This window comes from Etheostoma spectabile, chromosome 22 (genome assembly GCF_008692095.1).
Source record: "Etheostoma spectabile isolate EspeVRDwgs_2016 chromosome 22, UIUC_Espe_1.0, whole genome shotgun sequence".
Classification (NCBI taxonomy): domain Eukaryota; kingdom Metazoa; phylum Chordata; class Actinopteri; order Perciformes; family Percidae; genus Etheostoma; species Etheostoma spectabile.
This window is the reverse complement of record NC_045754.1, coordinates 17,654,957-17,672,706: the sequence shown is the minus strand read 5'-3', so window position 1 is coordinate 17,672,706 and position 17,750 is coordinate 17,654,957. Positions and strand designations below refer to the sequence as shown.

At 39.2% G+C, this 17,750-nt stretch overlaps 2 protein-coding genes and 1 long non-coding RNA gene across 5 annotated transcripts in view; 2 read left to right on the top strand and 1 right to left on the bottom strand.

Annotated features, from left to right (window-relative positions):
- The first annotated feature begins 2,375 nt into the window (after window positions 1-2,375).
- Window positions 2,376-9,020, top strand: LOC116672195 (uncharacterized). Its single transcript, XR_004327495.1, has 3 exons — window positions 2,376-2,467; window positions 3,373-3,375; window positions 9,011-9,020. It is a non-coding gene; the product is annotated as an uncharacterized LOC116672195 (long non-coding RNA).
- On the bottom strand, window positions 5,433-12,067 carry fen1 (flap structure-specific endonuclease 1). Its single transcript, XM_032503862.1, has 12 exons — window positions 11,902-12,067; window positions 11,294-11,411; window positions 10,385-10,487; window positions 10,144-10,246; window positions 9,075-9,138; window positions 8,705-8,814; window positions 7,719-7,855; window positions 7,119-7,185; window positions 6,712-6,843; window positions 6,463-6,614; window positions 5,975-6,089; window positions 5,433-5,715 (listed from the first exon to the last, which is right to left on the bottom strand). The coding sequence occupies exons 2-12, from the start codon at window positions 11,373-11,375 to the stop codon at window positions 5,638-5,640; spliced, it is 1,143 nt and encodes a 380-aa protein (XP_032359753.1). The 5' UTR covers window positions 11,376-11,411; window positions 11,902-12,067; the 3' UTR covers window positions 5,433-5,637.
- An 82-nt stretch (window positions 12,068-12,149) lies between these two features.
- tm9sf1 (transmembrane 9 superfamily member 1) overlaps window positions 12,150-17,750 on the top strand; it is a 9,329-nt gene continuing 3,728 nt past the window's right edge. Inside the window, exons 1-6 of one of the 3 annotated variants that reach the window (XM_032503850.1) lie at window positions 12,150-12,618; window positions 14,163-14,374; window positions 15,069-15,200; window positions 16,003-16,125; window positions 16,285-16,643; window positions 17,499-17,653. In XM_032503850.1, the coding sequence (XP_032359741.1) occupies window positions 14,168-14,374; window positions 15,069-15,200; window positions 16,003-16,125; window positions 16,285-16,643; window positions 17,499-17,653 (976 nt within the window). In that variant the 5' untranslated portion in view covers window positions 12,150-12,618; window positions 14,163-14,167. Of the gene's footprint in view, window positions 12,645-13,649; window positions 14,375-15,068; window positions 15,201-16,002; window positions 16,126-16,284; window positions 16,644-17,498; window positions 17,654-17,750 lie in introns of those variants that run through there. The other 2 variants (XM_032503849.1, XM_032503848.1) reach the window with 2 other exon arrangements.

Sequence of the window (17,750 nt, the reverse complement as noted above, 5' to 3'; positions counted from 1 at the left end):
AATTTCAGTAGAAATATTTAGGACAAAAACAATTGCAAAATTAGCTTATTAGATTATCTATCCGTAGAGATGGCAAAAGTACTCACTTCCCATAATCAAGTGCTACTATTAATACTTGTGTTAAAAATACTCTGGTAAAAGTAGAAGTACTTTACTCAAGTAAAAGTAACAAAGTAAAGGCTTGAAAATTCACTTAAAGTATAAAACTCAGAGTGAATGACAACCATTTTTTATGCAAAGCAACCTGGACCACACACATGTAACTAGAGTGCACACTAAAAAATATCAGAATGTGAACAAAATAACTAACGATCTGCTCTGGTCTTTCTGCTTTTTTTTTTCTAAACGAAGAATGTAAATGATTTAAGTAACACACAGCTCACCTGAAACAAAGAAAACTGTCAGTAACATGTTGTCGGTCAGCATATTCACAGACTGAAACTGGCTCCCTGGATTTACAAACACACAACACTGGTCATTTTTTAGTTAGTCTTAATCATATACTTATTCAGTTTTTACAAAGCATTCAATGTCTTTAAAAGCGACTTCCCTGCTTCAACTTCATGCCGGAAACATACCCCGTACAACGACAGTTCAGTTTTGTTATTATAAGTAACAAGACATCCACAGAGCTGTGCTTTATCAGTCAAATTTAAAGTTCAGTCAAATGTTTTCTTACCAGACGAGCCCACAGCTAAAAAATAAGAAAAACTGAAGTTTTGATTCCAGAATGAAATGAGGAAATTAGTTGTTTTTAGCAGAGCTGCAACTAACCACCTAGCCGCTGTGGTACGAAAGAAAGAGAACTTTCCTTGAAAGAATCGCAGTTCACTTTATTGGGTGTCAGAACTGCTATATCACATGACCAACAGGACTAAAACAGTTTTGCCACTGCTCATATCCTGTGAGTAAGGAAATCATGTAAATGCATGCATCAACTTTTGCAGATGCCATTTTTTTGTTTTCTGTTATTTTGAAAGTGTAAATGATGGAAATAAAATCTAACTTTTTGTGAAATGTTGTATGAATGTCTAATCTGTCATTTGATGCCTTTTGGAGATTTTTTCCATCTTTTCTTGGCTTCTTTATTCACATTAATACAAATTTTTACCTGTATATTTTACCTATATATATTACCTATGCACGTATATAATATAATAATTTACTAATATACTAATATAATAATTTACTGCAATGTTGTCACTGACTTCTGCACTGTAAAACGACATTACATAAGCCCTCATCCACACAGAAACATACTCTCCTGAACACTTTCTGCTCTGTGACAAGCTTCTTCACTGAAAATCTGAAAGTTCATATTTTTGAGTTCAAACGTTTGTTTTGGTCTGATTTTGCTTTTGGTTAACTTATTTTTTTGTGTTCATTTAGTTTAGGTTTGATTTGCATTTATTGTACTGCCCCTTTATTGTAGGTTTTTTTTAGTTTTCTTTGTTTAAAGAACACATTTTATGCTCATTTTCAGGTTCATAATTGTATTTAGAGGTTGTACCTGAAAAGATTCACATGCTTTATTTTTCAGAAAACACCATACATTTGTCGTACTGGACATTGCTGCGGCTCCCCTTTTCACCCTGTGTGTTGAGCTCTCTGTTTTAGCTACAGAGTGAGGCATCACACTTCCGTTCCATCTTTGCTGGGAGTTGCACATGCGCAGTACCCAAGTAAGGACTACTAGCCAGTCAGAAGTCGAGTAGGGCGGGCCCTGACAAGCATGTTTCAGAGCAAGTTAAATGGTAACAAATGATTCTTTCACATGTAACGTCTTAATTCTGCTCTATTAAAATGTCTCCTGGTCATGGTGATACAACTATTGGAACTCTTTGGGTCGTCGCTATAGCTAGCTTGGTTTAAGGGTGTGCTACGTTAGCAGCTAGGCGAACGTTATAACATGTGTTACAAAGTGATGCAAAATGACACATTTTTCACGGCAGTAAAGGCTTGACCAAAAGTGAGTTACAACACTACAACAGAGCTGTAACGTATGGAACTTAGTTACCAGTTCGCTCCTCTCCCACTGACTAGAAAACAGGTCAGGGTTATTCACACATTTTTGTATAATAACCAATACACATTCCAATAAAGAAAGAAACCCCTCTACTTGGTTTGGCCCGGTGATGTCATCCATGACCACCCTATTAAAACAGGAAATGCTGAGGCCAGCTCTTCCCCAAACAATTGTCCTGCATGGTGGAGCTGAATAGAGGGACAAGCAATTGTAAGTATTAACACAGGAAAACCATGTTTAAACTTGCAACCTAATAAAATAGAACTGAAACTAACTTGTGACTGTGTGTTTACTTACTATAGCTAATGACCTGTATGGGACAAGTGGTGAGCAAACCCACTTTGTCACAGTTTCCTGTTGGAGATGGTAAGTCCCTTTGGGGTGGATGTTGGACTTCTTCACCTTGTAAACCTTTAACACAAGATGCACAAAAAAAAAAGAGTTGGACTGTCTGTCTGTGGAAAGGGGGAAAATGATGAAAAGCTTAACATGAGCACTTTTGCTAACTGGGTTAATGTACGTTTGTTTAATTTTTGTATCTAGTTTTCTTTCACAGTAGGTTGCCATCTTTTTTTTGGGACACAATATAGACCGCACCATTTTGCTGTGATTAAAAGGTTATTTAGGCCTTAAAATTTATTTTAAACCGGTCTTACAAGACTTACAAGACTGTTTAACATTGTTATAATTTTACATAATTGTAATAATTTTACCCACCCTACCATTTTAGGAAGTTTGTTAATTAACCCTTTTCTTTTCTATCAGCAGTTTTAGCCGCTGCCTTTTTTGATTTATTAGAAATAAAAACATTTGATATTTTTTTGAAACATGCCTCTACCTCATCAGTAACGGACATGCGTGCCTTTCTCTCCAGTGTCCAGGGGGTTGTCACTGCCAGTAACACTTGAGCAATATATTTATGCACATTATTTTACACTAGCCACTTTCTACCTGTACTGACCTGTTGGTTAGTTTTCAGCCTGACATTTGGTACATTGTATGTATGGTGCAACTTTACTTTTTATTTTTCATGCACAAGTAGACACCTCTTTTTTTTAATCTAGTGATCCTGAATGTCATCCTGTTAAAAGAAGAGGTCTTTTTTTCATCTTAAACTATTCAAAACAGAATTACTTTACGCAAGAAACTCCTATTCGTAGCTAGGACAACGGCCGTCTCTTGACCGGTTGAGTAGGGCTGGGGTTCCACTCTTCCTTTCCTTTTTTTTTTTTTTTTTCTCAAGCAATTATTTTCATTACTTCCAGACCTGAACACATCAATTCTACTTGATTTCAATTGTGGGTTATATCCCCATTTAGACCAATTTTCTACTAACCCCAGTGCAGTAAGTAAAGCAACTTGTTTTATTCAAGCCTTTCTCCCCAATTATGATGTATGTGCTGTGTTGCGCTCTTTACACACACGATAAATAATGAGAAAATTGCAAATGAATGCCAGAGATTTTAATTCACAGCTTTATACTTAACGACATTTTGTGTTTTTAAGATGTCTAGCTCTTCTATATCAACAGACACTTCCCTTGTTGATCTAGTTCTTTCTTTAAACCCATCTCAAAAGAGAATTGTCTTGTTGGATTTAAGGCACGCCCCTGAGGACAAGTTCAAGGCAGCACGGGGGAAAAGACCTGGGCTTCTTTTTGTCAGATGGAGTTCCATTCTTAAACTGGTTAATTCCACTTCTCGTTGTGCTTCCCACTGCATTGTCCAATTGAAAGTGGTTCATATGGCTCATATCACATCAGCCAAACAATGTACCCTGACATTAGCCCACTCTGCGTTAAATGCATAAGATTTCTGAAGCCTCTCATTCATATTTATTGGTCAAGTCCCATACTCAGCAAGGTCTGGATGGAGGTCTTCCAAACATTATTTCTGGTGTTTAACATCACATTTGAACCAAAGCCTCTAACTGCTCCTCTTACTGTCACTGAAGAGGTTAGAGTAACTGTAGATAAAGGATGCCCCAAATCTTTTGTCTATTTTCTGGCCCGGCAAGCTATTCTAAGGTGGAGGGAACCTGCCCCACCCACTCATTCACAATGGCTGACAGATATGTCCTGCCTAAAGCTCAAGGAATCAAGTTCTCGCTTCAGCATTCAAATCCAAGATTTCTAACACCTGGGGATCTTTTTTTAACTCATTCCAGTCTTTATAAATACTTATCAAGCACCGTTTAATGGAATTACAGTCTATTAATTCACTTATTGTGGATTATCATTGTGATGCGCTGATACTGACATAGGCAGTGAATTGGGAGGGGTTATTTTGCTGTTTTATTGTTGGATGTGGCATACGGTTTTATTTTATTGTTATACTGAAAACTAAACTAAATCTGGCAGACAACCAAAAACTTTTACACTAATGGAATTCTACATTAAAATAACATTCACCCAAATCTGGTGTCATCTTGTTTGTCTTTCCAAGCGTATTAAAAGAACTAATTTGATATTCGCTGGTCTGAAAATAAGATGTGATCCATTTCCTTGTATGTGGCACACCAACACATTGGAAACATAATATACAGTATGATTCCATTGTTTAACAAGACATCTTTGTCCTTTGCTTGATGCTTGAATCTCAATCCCTGACGTAGTCTGCTTCTCCTGCGTCCTGTGGAAAATGAGAACAGTTTTGATCACTGCATAGCTCAGTGCTTTCTGCAAAATGGTTGCAATATGCCAAGTTATTTCTGTAGCACTTGTGTTAGTTGCCTTAGAATCTAACTCTCACACAGGTCGAAACATTAAGGCCAAGAGCTCTTTTTCATGACTTTCATTCCTTAAACCCTCAGCTATTGCTCAGTGAACTTGTTTATAAGATCAACTTTGTTTCAGCAGATGAATGTGTGCTGTTAGGATGGGAAAAAATGTTTGAGGGGGAAAAGAAGTCATTGTTGCAATTACCTGCAAACTACCTTGCCTCCAATTTACTACACTCCCAGAATGCATTCCAAAACCTTAATCGGGGCCTGCTGATGTGATAAAGACGCATACTATGTAACTTAAACGACAGTTTGAGTTCAGACAGTGAACCTGTCTCCCTTAATGTCAACAAAAACTGAAATGCGGCTGCAGTGCATTCTGGTCCAGCGTTAATCTAAATAAATTTACCCACTCATCTAGCTTACCTTCACTGGTTTGGAGTGTCTTGATCTAAACCAGCTGTAAAAATCTCAGATCGCAGCCCAGAACAATAAGCAGCATCTCCCAGGTGCTGAGGGCCACGATGCAGGGCGCCTGGGACGTAAAGTCAGCCTCGTCCCGGCGGTTGGAGAGCTGTTGTCATTTGAATAAAGTTACCAAGTGGATAAATCAAAAGGCTAATAAATTGCTTTAGAAAACTTTTATTCAATAACAGAAAATACACTTTGATAAAACACTCATCAGAACATGCTAAGCTTGGATTTTTCTTAATTTTACATCAACAAATCATGTTTGGTCGATACGTACAGTTGTTCAGCTGAACTAATCCCAACCTCTTATTGTGTTGCAGCTTCCCCCTGCCTCACTGTGTGCCCTATGCTGGATTTTATACTAGGTGTTAATTACAAAGATTACTTCCCAAAAGAATCATAGGAGCCCTATGGTCAGTCTATTTTCCTTTCCTAAATTTGCCCGGCGTAGCTCCGGTCTTCTGCTTCTTTTTTGCTGATCCTTTAAGCTCAGGTTCCTAAGTAATGCAAAAAAAGGAATAAATCAACGAAGTACAAAATCACTACCTACTGTAAGAATAAATTGACAATATACACATAATAAAGCAGCCTACAGAACACCTCTGCTTACTTTTTACAGTAAACTAAATTTAGATTCTGACAGTGGATATTGCACATGACATACTACTATAGGTGGTCAGATTAAAAATAACTTAAAAGGCAATGATTTAATCATTTTGGAAAAACATAGCTGCACTGCAGTTGCTCTAAAGGTACCTTTCGTTTGGAGGATAGAGATCCCGTGATGGTGAAGAAAGAGTCCAGTCGTCCCTGTGTGCTGCCCTGTCGGCTCTTCAGAATCTTCTTACAGCCGTTACGGATCCTGTCCTCACTGCACACACATTCCCAAATGAAATCAATCACTTGAAACGGCCGTGTTATTCTGCACCAAAGCAGCATTTAGAAGATGGTGAGGATCAAAACAAACTGTCTGTGTCTCATAAAGAGTTCATCCTGAACAGACTCTAGTATGTGCTGTAAACCTTAAATAATATATGGAAAGGCTGTGTGCTTTAGTGATGCTAGAGCCATAAACTGCCTTTCTGCAGTGCCGTCTAGTAATCAGATGGTGTATAAACAGCTGGTCTGATCATGTCATTATTGGAACAACAGATGTCGTCATGATAATCAATGCAAGAAATCCAATAAGCAAGCAAAGAAGATGAATCCAGCACAACGCTGAAAAGAGTCTTCTGATGATTCACCTGAACTGTTTCTCGGAGCACATGAACTGGATCAGGGCCTCCTCATCCGGCTCGTTCCACTTCAAATCCACTGTGGAACAATCCACTACTTCTGCCTTCAAGAACAAACCCCGGGCTTCTTTGTACAGCCAGTCCTCGGGAGCAGGGTGCTTCTGCGTGAAGGAAAGCAAGAGACACACCAAGAATCAGAACCCAACCTCCTTGTTTAACTGCCAGAACTTCTGGATTGTAAGAGACATAATAACTCACTTTGGGGTCAATGTTTTCTAAGATCTCCTCAATGCAGCCGTGCTGTCTGATCAGGTCAATAGCTCTCTTGGGGCCAATTCCCTTGATGGTGCCGCAGTAGTCACAGCCCAGCAGAATACACAGGTCTATGAACTAGGATGGAACGTAGGAAGAAAAAGGAGTCAATGTAAGAAAGCGCAAAATATCAATGTTGTTCCTGCTCCACCGGTGTTTACACTTCTAATTACCAGGACGAGTGTGAATTTCACTGAAATATCGCACTGTAGGGTGACAGCTTGCAGAAGGAACAATCAGCGTGATGAAAGCAGAACAGGTTCTTATAATTTACCTCGGATAAAAAAAAAGTACACTCCTGCGTAAATATTGTGCTGCACCTTTCTAAAAGTAAAAACAAATATCAACATTACCTGTTCGTTGGTCAGGCCGATGTCCTGCAGGATGCGACTGAAGTGGAACTCCTGGATAGGAAGTTTCCTAAAACAAATAAAATCCCTTGATGTATTATAAAGTGCATTAAGGAATACATTGTCATAACTATTATGTGTTGTAACAAGCAGCATATAGTCTCCTCTTTCAAGCCTTAAATATGCACAATGATTTAAAGGGATTGAATGGACATATGTTTAGGTTCATAATAACTGAGATGTGTTACCACCTTAATAAAACAAAGGAGAACATACAGGGGACAGCAGCTCTTTTTCAAACGGTTTTATGGCTGTAGTACTTGTAGCATGTAGTGTTTCTCCTGTGTTATTTAGAGTGGGTTGGACAACCCAACAACACTGCCATCATTAAAATAGAACACATGAACTTAGAAAATTTGGCCACATTTCCCCCCCCCCAAACAAGTTATAGCTTTAAATTGATTTTATCATCATTATCACATATAGAAATAAGATTAATTTACAGGTATCAAAATATGTGCCAGAACCAAAATAGGAGATGTCCTTAGGACATCTCCGCTACAAGAAGGATGCCGGGATGGTGGGAAGAAGGTGGAACATTACTTTGCTTCACTAGCAGCGAGGTGTCTGAGCAGGATATTTGTCCCAAAGGTCAGCCCATCCATATCCTCTGTTGCTGTGGCAAAGACCTTCCCTTCTTTCACCAGAGCAGCACAGGTGGCCTCCGCTTCACATGGAGCCTGCCAGACAAAACACATCAAATTACATTTCACAGATTAATAACCCATTCCTTTCCTGTTGCAAGTGATTTCTCTGACATCACCAGGCATATAGTAGAGCAGGAGGCATTTCACTGTACATTCACTTCAAATGTACTTTAATTCATGAACATTTCCTTCCTAAAGGCACAATTTAAAGAAAAAACATTTGTTGGTTATGTTTAACATTACATTTTTTTAAGATTATTTTTGGGGCATTTTAGGCCTTTATTTCTATACGACAGCTCAGGCTTGGAAGAGGGTAGAGAGGGGAATGACATGCAGCAAAGGGCAACAGGTCGGAGTCAAACTCGCGGCTGCGTCGAGGAGTAAACCTCTATATATGGGCGCCCGCTCTACCGGGTGAGCTACCCAGGCGTCCATCTTTCAGGCCCCTTTAAGCCTTTCTGACACTAACATGTTAGAGAGAGCTAGAGCGTCAATTAATTGCAATTGTATAGAAATCGCAATATGGACTAGTGATATATCCAAATTGCAGAAGGGCGCAATATTTCTTAATGGCAAAATATGTGTCAAACCATTCTGAATAAGGTATTGTGGTGCGGCAGAGATGTCCCAGTCTACAAATCATATCCTACAGACTAATGAAAATTAGAATAATGATACCAAAACAATCCTTCCCTCCAAGATCGCAATCGCAATATCAGTCAAAAAAAAAAAAAAAATCACAATTCAAAAAAAATTGTGCAGCTCTAGAAAGAGCACTGAAAAAAACTGAAATGTTTCCTAAAGTTAGCAAAAACATTGTCAATACAAATGTGGAAATATTCTTAAAGCCAGCAAGAGTTGCAAAGTGAGAGTGGCTCTTACTTCAATGAAGGGAACTCCCATCAGGGTCAGCAGCTTCTTACACTCGTCATTATGCTGCCTGGTGACTTTTACCAGACGCTTGCTGAATTTGTCAATATTCTCTTGTTCCCCTGGGAGGAGACAAACCATTTTGCCCACATTTTAATACAGTAAAGCGTCTTTTTTACATTCTCTACCACGTAAACAAAACTTAATATATAACATATATACATGACACCGATCACATTGGTTTACACATCCGTTAATTGGCAAAAAGATTTCGATTTTGATCTCCCATTGGCAGTCAGGGCCTACATGATAACACAGCACAATAAAGCCAGATTTGCACCTCTCATTATTATTGTTTAGTAACGTGAAAAAATAACTGTACCCATTTCCTGTGCCTGAGCAAGCATCTTTTCAGCTTCTGCCCTCCTCTCCCCTCTCTTCTCCAGCTGGGGGTGACAAGAAGAGCAAAGAGAGGAAGAGAAAGATGAAACAAGAGAAGGGAGGCGTGGCTTACAAAATACAAACCCAATTCATTATTTAAATGAGGGAATGACAGCAAATGTAAGTCTGTACAATTTTTGTGTGACATATTTGCCTCTTTCTATTGCAAAATAAATGATTTACACATACAGACAGCGTATTTGACTAATCTATCGAACAACAGATTACAGAAAATCCTCATGCCACAGTTCTACTGTTGGTTGATGTAAGTGATTAAGATTACAGGTGAAATGATTGATTGATTGATTGATTGATATCTTTATTTCGAACATGCAAGAGAAAGTGTATACAAATAAAATAATAATAAAAAGAAATAATAAAACAAAAAAATTGGAGAGAAACATAACAAACAAAGTATCCTTCTTTAACATCCCTCTATTACATGTGCGAAAAGGAGTAGGAAGAAGTAAAACTTATGTACTCCTACCCCTTTAATTCTTGCATTGCTTTACAATATTTATAATTATGTTGCTATATATATATATATATATATATACACATACCTACACAAATACATACACACACACATGTACATATACACACAATTACACATACATACATATATACATACATACATAGCCACATACATATACACATACACACACACACATATACATATATATATATATATATACATATACATATATATACATATACATACACACACATATATATACATATATACACACACACATACATACATACATACATATACACACACACACACACATACCCTCATATATATATATATAAATAAATAAACAAAACAAAAAACACAAACAAAACTTTCTACAGTGCTTCTTTATACTTTCTAAAACTAATTTCTTTGTACATTTTTTTGAATGCAATCAACAGCAATACTACACAACAATAAAAGACCAATCTGACTGCTACTATAACAGTATTTAGAGGGGGAAAAAGCGCCAGAGGAAGTCGGAGCCCATACTAACCTCTGCAGACTTGAGCTGTGGGGGCTTGCCGTCAAACACGTACACAGGTTTGATGCCGTGTTCCAGCATGCGGATTGTCCGGTAGAACATTCCCATCAGGTGGCTAAGAAAAAGAGCAGGTAACAGCCATATTTCAGCCTTGTGTCAAGATTTGAGCGACCTAGTCTAGGATTAATCCCAGAACTGTAGCTCTAAAGTGTCCCCTACTATCACAATCTGTCTGTATTGTTGGGGGTTGTACCTCGTTGTCTCGCCATCCTCATTCTGCAGAAGGTTCCCATCCTGTCGCACAGCAATCAGGAACTGGTACAGACACATGGAGGCATCTATAGCAATTTTTCTGCCTGCAAAAGTTAAGAACACCAGTTTGGCATGTTAAAAGCAGCAGGGGTATCAAAACAATGCTTTGCATTGACGCAAACCTTCAATCACTTCATTATAAATATTATAAATGCTTGTTATTTCCCACTGGGATCAATAAACAGTATCAATTATAAACTAGTGTCAAGTATAGGGCTCCGCAATATATCTTTTTTTTTATCATTATCGCCATATCAACAGCCACAATACACACATTGCGTGAAAAAAAGCTGCAAAACTGCAAAATCTCTTTTTTAGTGGTGCCTTTTATATTCAATTCAATGTTTAAGTGTTCAATAAAAGAATGTTGGAAATGATTTCCTTTCATTTGTTTTAATTTAACAAAAAATGTGTTGTATTTGAGCAGAATACTGAAAGCAACAGAAACACAGAACTGGGTAAACTTTAATATCTGTTTATTTATAGCAAGTAATATGGTTATCGTGATCTTCAGCGGTTTTTATTGCGGATTTTCCTTACATTGTGCAGCCCTAGTAAAGTACTTAAGATTTGTTAAGTCATACTAGGGTTTCGTTAATACAAGACAAAAAATAACAGTTTAAACAATCAATTTTAAATTATTAGTACACCACTATGATACACTGCTGGGTAACTTAACTACTAACTTATCTGGTCTCGGGTTCTATTAATCTTTATTGAATTACAAACACCTACACTCTTTGTTGTATCTCCATATCCGATTTAGCCAAGGAGATCATTAAACTCTCATTTGATCCAATTATCACTTCTTATGCAGGCCTCATCAATATGTAGAGAAATAGATCTGTACCAAAGTAGTTCTTGATGTCTTGCTCCTTGATGGCACCGGGGGCCTGGTCAGCAATCAGCTTAGCAAGTCCGTGTATTCCCATTGTGTTGGGCTGAAGTTAAACTGAAATCACCAAATTCTGAAAAACAACGAAATCAGTTTTTTATTCAATAATCATATACATCCATCATCCTGACCACACTCAGGGGGGCAATAACAGGTAACCTTACATGAGACTTGAGATCCCCCAACGTTGTTAAAAACGTGAGAACAATACGACCCAATTTTACATGTTTACATTTTGTTTACATATGTGTTGCTTTATTGGATGCATGCCGAATTAAAGACAAGTATTTGGCAATAGCTAAAACATAATGTAAGCTTGTTCTATGAGTGTGGATTTACAGTGAAAAGACGGCCACGTTAAATTGTCGATTTATTTAAGGGAATCTGGGTTGCGGGGACCGAACCATAACAAGCATAGCTTTGCCTTACAGAGGCAAAGCTGCATAAATACAACTAGCTGGAAGGCTAAAACACAAATAACTATTCCTAATGTAGATGCTTTTAGCGCAATACCGGTATGCCTTGGCTTTATGTTTAATTACGTGTTACCGTTTTCTACTCACCAGTTAGCTGTTACACTCGACTTTGTGCACTTGTCCCCTGCGTCTCGAGCGCGAAGAATTACGTCCCTTTCGCGGGAAATCAAATAGAAGGCATAGCCTATCAATCTATCGAGCACGGCATCGTCAAAGACGCTGAAGTAGTGCGCATCGATAGTGCAGGTATGATTAAATGGGTCTGAGTTCTAACAAGGAAGCAAGGAAGGGCATTCGATTGGTTCATTGAGGTTGAAGGAAATCCGGTCAAAAGAGCACAATAATAGAGTCGCTTAGATAGTAGCTCAAACGGTTTAAATGTTGTTTTTTTGGAGGCGTTAAAGCACAAAAGTAAACCACATTATTTTCTAATGGCTTGTGAGAGGGATATTTAACCGACTGCGAATAGCCGGTAACGTTGGAGGTGTGTTTTTGTTTCTCCGCCCACTCCGGAAAACTCAACCGAGTCGTCGTTATTTTTATTTTTTAAGGTGACGTGGAGTCGGTCCCCTCTTCTACTGTCGCATGTGTCAATAAAAGTACTTGGTATACCCGGATATGATCGCAATGAACGCATAATACGTTGGGACATTTCATCGAGGATTTCCAAGATGTTTAGCTGTAAATCTTTACATTGAGCTCCATCATCTGCGCATACCGGAGCAGAGGAGACTGTCGGGGCCTGGAGTCCGAGGAATCCGGCGGACAGACAGGTTTTGTTGGATCTGCAGCATTGGAACTGAAGTGAGTGTAACATAACAATGAAACTGGTAGTGCAGGTCGTTCTAACCTCTTGCATGTAGTCGTTTGCTGTCTTCATTAGTCGGGGCTGAAAATGAAAAAGCAATCTGCCTCTTTGGAATAAAGCTGTGTTGATGTAGGCTAGATAAGTTTGACGTGAATCAGTGAGGCCCCTCATTAACATCACGTTTATTTTCATGGAACCTGCTGAACAAACATACTTGATCTTCCCTTGTCTTAGTGCAGCAAATTAGGGAACAGTCCACTAAGTCCAGTTATTTATCATTTATTTTACTTAACTCACTGTCAGTACAAATAGTTTTTACAAGCAAGACTGCTTTGGCTATAGTTGTCAGTTGCTGCTGTTATTTGTCAGGCTAATATAATTCTGAGAACACCCCCCCCCCCCCCCCCCCCCCCCCCCCCCCCACGGTTTTTAGATTTAACTCAGATTAAAAGAAAAAGGAAAAAAAAAGAACATCAACAACAACAAAAACCTTGGCTGTCCTGGCCCTACAAAAGTTCAGGAGATCCAGAGCGGCAGGTGGGATGCTACTCTAAAGAGGCATATCATTGATTATTGACAAGCTTCTTGACACTTCACCTTTTTGCTGAAACTCAACACAGAGCACACCTGGGTCACGCTGTATGCTACTCTGATCAGAAACCAGCTAAATCTATATCTTAGTGAGAAAAAAAGACCACTATTTAGTAACCACATACACTCTCCTTCAGGGGCATTCACATTTAAACTCAAATCTACTGTCACCATCTGCATTCCAACTTTTTGTTAACATTAACATTTAAAAGTCAGCATAATTCTACAGAACACAGACAGGACATTTTTTTGATTTTAATTGCATTAAAACACAGACATTTTGCATTGTGACATTTGACCGGTAATGGGAAGTCAGTGCTGACCATGGATCAACCTCTTACATTCCTTTTTATACGTCAAAAGTGATGAGACCAGTTTTCTTTGTGGTGCTGAGGACACAATTTGCTATTCTATTGATTTTTCATACATATTTATGGTAGGTCATTGTTTACATGCAGGGCTTTCTTCAAAGAAAAAAAGAAACAATTCTCTGTTGCATCATCATTTCCCCTTCAAAATGTGGTGTTAATAAAAATGTGCATGCAAGTTTAGTATGCAGTGTACAAACGGTGTTTCTGTTTTGAAAGTATAAGCAACATCTAACTGTGGAGTTCTGGGGAGACCCTTGTAGTGTTAAAAAATAGCTGACAGAGCTCATTTGATTATAGTCAAAAAGCCTCTCTGGACTAATACAACTGATGAAATACATTGTAACTAATTGTGGTTGCGCAGTTTCTCACAGTTCCTGCTGTGTTTGTTAGACTGTTGAGGGAGTGACATTGCATAAAATGTTCCACTTGACACATAAATCCTCACATATTATGTATAAGTGGCCTAGACATGACCTAATTTCTTGACTTGAACTGAGAGGCATACTGTATGTCTCAGGACAGACAGTCTCGTTTAAATAGCACAGCTGTCCCTCATGAACTGTCCATCTTTGCAACAGGGGTTATGCAGTGTGGAATAGGACACCGGCCAGGTGGCTGCCAGAGGACGATGGGCCTGCACTGCGTCTTGATCCTGTGCTTGTTCTCAGGCTGGGCAGTGGGCTACAAGCAGGGGGAGAACGTGACTCTCTATGTCAACAAAGTGGGCCCTTATCATAACCCCCAGGAGACATATCACTACTACACCCTGCCTGTTTGCAGGCCGGAGAAGGTCAGTCTTTGTTCTGTTGCGCTGTGTATTAATGGGCTACTGAAATCCACAAAGGAACTGTAGAATATTTTGTCATGCTAAATGTAGACACTAATAGTAAGGATAACTCATACATTTCTTGTAAAATGTGTTTATCTGAAAGGTACTGTATCTCTATCTGGCAACAAAATGGAAATGTTAAAATGATTATAAAAAAGGGAACAACGAGATGGCTCTGAGATGGCATTTTTTACTTGACTTTACTTGTGAGCAGGACGTAGCACTGAAAGGGATTTTATTTGAGCCTTTATTTTGGGACTTCACTGATGAAGGCTTGTTAGGAACGTTGCAAAATTCATGAACACTTTTTAATGAATACAGAATAATTAAAAGAAACCCTTCACAAGAAAAAATATGTTCAAATGTATTTTTGAATTTCCATTTATTATTTATTGACCTTTTTTCAGTCAGTGCTTTCCAAAATTTACAATAGCAGCAACTTACAGTATTTATGACCCACCCTTATGGGATATGGTACTTTAACACCAAGCACGCAGTGATGAAGTGTGATTGAAGCCAGTTGTGTTTTTGTTTTCAGTTTGCCTTCTATAACAACATCTGTTTTGAAATCACTTGCTCACAGAACTGTGACCAGCTGATGCGTTGTGCTGCTTTTTTACACTCTGTTACTCATATTGTAACACTTCTTCTTCAGGTGCATCACAAGTCCCTGAGTCTAGGAGAAGTGTTGGATGGTGACAGGATGGCAGAGTCCTTATATGACATCCGATTCAGAGAGAACGTGGAGAAAAAAACACTTTGCAAGCTCACTCTTTCAGAGAAACAGGTATTTATTTACAGAAGACCGTGATAGTAACACTTAACACTTATTCTACTGGACATAATGGGTTAGGCTTCAATACTCTGGGCTTAAAGTGGATTTATGCTGTTTGTACTTTATTATAACCATGACCGAAAAAACAAGAGCCAGGGTACGAGTGGCTGAAATGGGTTTCCTCAGGAGGGTGGCTGTCGTCTCCTTAGAGATAGGGTGAGAAGCTCAGTCATCCGAGAGGAGCTCAGAGTAGAGCCGCTGCACCTTTGTGTGAAAAGGAGCCAGTTGAGGTGGTTCGGGCGTCTGTTAAGGATGCCTCCTGGGTGCCTCCCTAGGGAGGTGTTCCAAGCAGGTCCAGCTGGGAGGGAGGCCTCGGGTAAGACCCAGGACTAGGTGGAGAGATTATATCTCCAACCTGGCCTGGGAACGCCTCAGGATCCCCCAGTCTGAGCTGGTTAATGTGGTTTGGAAAAGGGAAGTTTGGGGTCCCCTGCTGGAGCTGCTGCCCCCGCAACCCGACACCGGATAAGCGGATGAAAATGGATGAATGGATATACTTATTAAATGGCTCAATTTTCAATTGAAATTACTGTACGTCATAAATGGTCAGTGGATTGTAGATGATGCAAGACAAGGATCGTTTTACATAACACATTTTGCAAGTACTTTTGATAATTCTCAGTGCTTAAAATTTCCTCGGATGAATGGTTTTCTTGGATATGCTAGTCTATTGTAATGCAGTTTAAAAATGATTAAAAGGCTGGGGCCCTTAAATGCATGGGATTTGATCGTGGATATGTTTTGTGTGTGTCAGGTGGACGAACTTCGTGAGGCTATCGAGGAGCTGTTCTACTTTGAGTTTGTCCTGGATGACATTCCAATCTGGGGTTTTGTGGGATACATAGAGGAGAGCGGCTTCCTGCCTCACAGTCACAAGGTACATTTATTTGTGCTTCTGAAAGGTTGGAAAATATTTGAAGCAGATTCTTCTAATTTCTCACCTTTTTTTTTCTCTCTCTCTCTCTCTCTCTCTCTCTCTCTCTCTCTTGTTCTGTCTTTGTTGCTCTCCCTTTCCCTTTTCTCCCACCTCCAACAGGTGGGTTTGTGGACTCACCTAGACTTCAACATCGAGTACAACGGCGACTCCGTGATCTTCGCTAACGTCTCAGTAAAAGACGTCAAACCTGTTCCCCTGGAGGAGGGGGCGGGTGCAGCGGTGGGCGTAGTCGGAGTGGGCGGAGGCAGCCTGACGGTCACCCACACCTACAGCGTGCACTGGTTCGAGTCCCCCCTGCCTCACTCCCGGAGATCCGAGCGCCTACGAGACTACTCGTTCTTCCCCAAAACACTGGAGATCCACTGGCTCTCCATCATTAACTCGCTGGTGCTGGTGGTGCTGCTGCTGGGCTTCGTCATCATCATCCTTATGCGGGTCCTTAAAAATGACTTTGCCAGGTTAGTTAGCAAAGGAGCTAAAGTGGTTATTTTTTGAGCCAATGTATCTTTGAGCTAATGAATCTTCCACAACTTAAATATTAATAGGTTATACTGAATGACCTCAACGCACTTCAGACTTCAACGCAACATCAGCATCACTTTGGATAAGAAATCTTAGGGAAAAAACACATAGGCTATAAAGGCTATTAAAATATCTTAAATATAGTTATGTTACATTTTAGTTGTTTACCAATGCAATAATATATTAGTCAAATTACAGAAAATTAATCTACAGTGATTTGGAATATCTTTGTTTTCTTGTTTTTCTTACAATTTGTCCACCATAACCAGCAATATGAAGACATCACCTTTTGGTCTGGGGAATTTTAAAAGCCTTTCTCACAATTTAGACAATTTAAAATGTCATCACAAAATCATTTGATTAGTTGTAAAGACATTAACCACATTGGTCAATAATTGAAATAGACAGTAATTGTACTTTCTATTCAAGTAGGATAGGTTACCAGTTTAATATACATTTCTTAAATATGATGGCCTTAAATGTATACATTGTGGCATTTAAATCTTCCATATTGTCTGTCAGACATCATGCTGGAAATTATGCATAAGTCTAGGTACAGTGTATTTTGGATATTCTATAGTTGCAGACATAAGACATAAGTCTGACCCTCTGACATCTGTCTTGCATACAGCAGGTGTTCTCCTGAAATTGTGTTAGATAATGTGTTTCTTTGTGCACTCTTTGCATTAGGAAAAAATCCCACCTTAATTTCATCTCAGTTAAAGGTGAAACCTGTGACGTCTCCTACATGATAACATCCTGAGAGAAAGCCTTTTTCCCCTCACCTGCAGATACAATGTGGAGGAGGAGGGCGGCTGTGATGATCTGGACCAGGGAGACAATGGCTGGAAGATCATACACACTGATGTCTTCAGGTTTCCCCCTTACAAAAGCCTGCTGTGTGCCGTACTGGGAGTGGGGGCTCAGTTCCTTACTCTTGCCACAGGTGTGCATTCATTCCGAAATACACCCAAACACAGCAACACACACGGCTGAACACGGACACACACACACACACACACACACACACACACACACACACA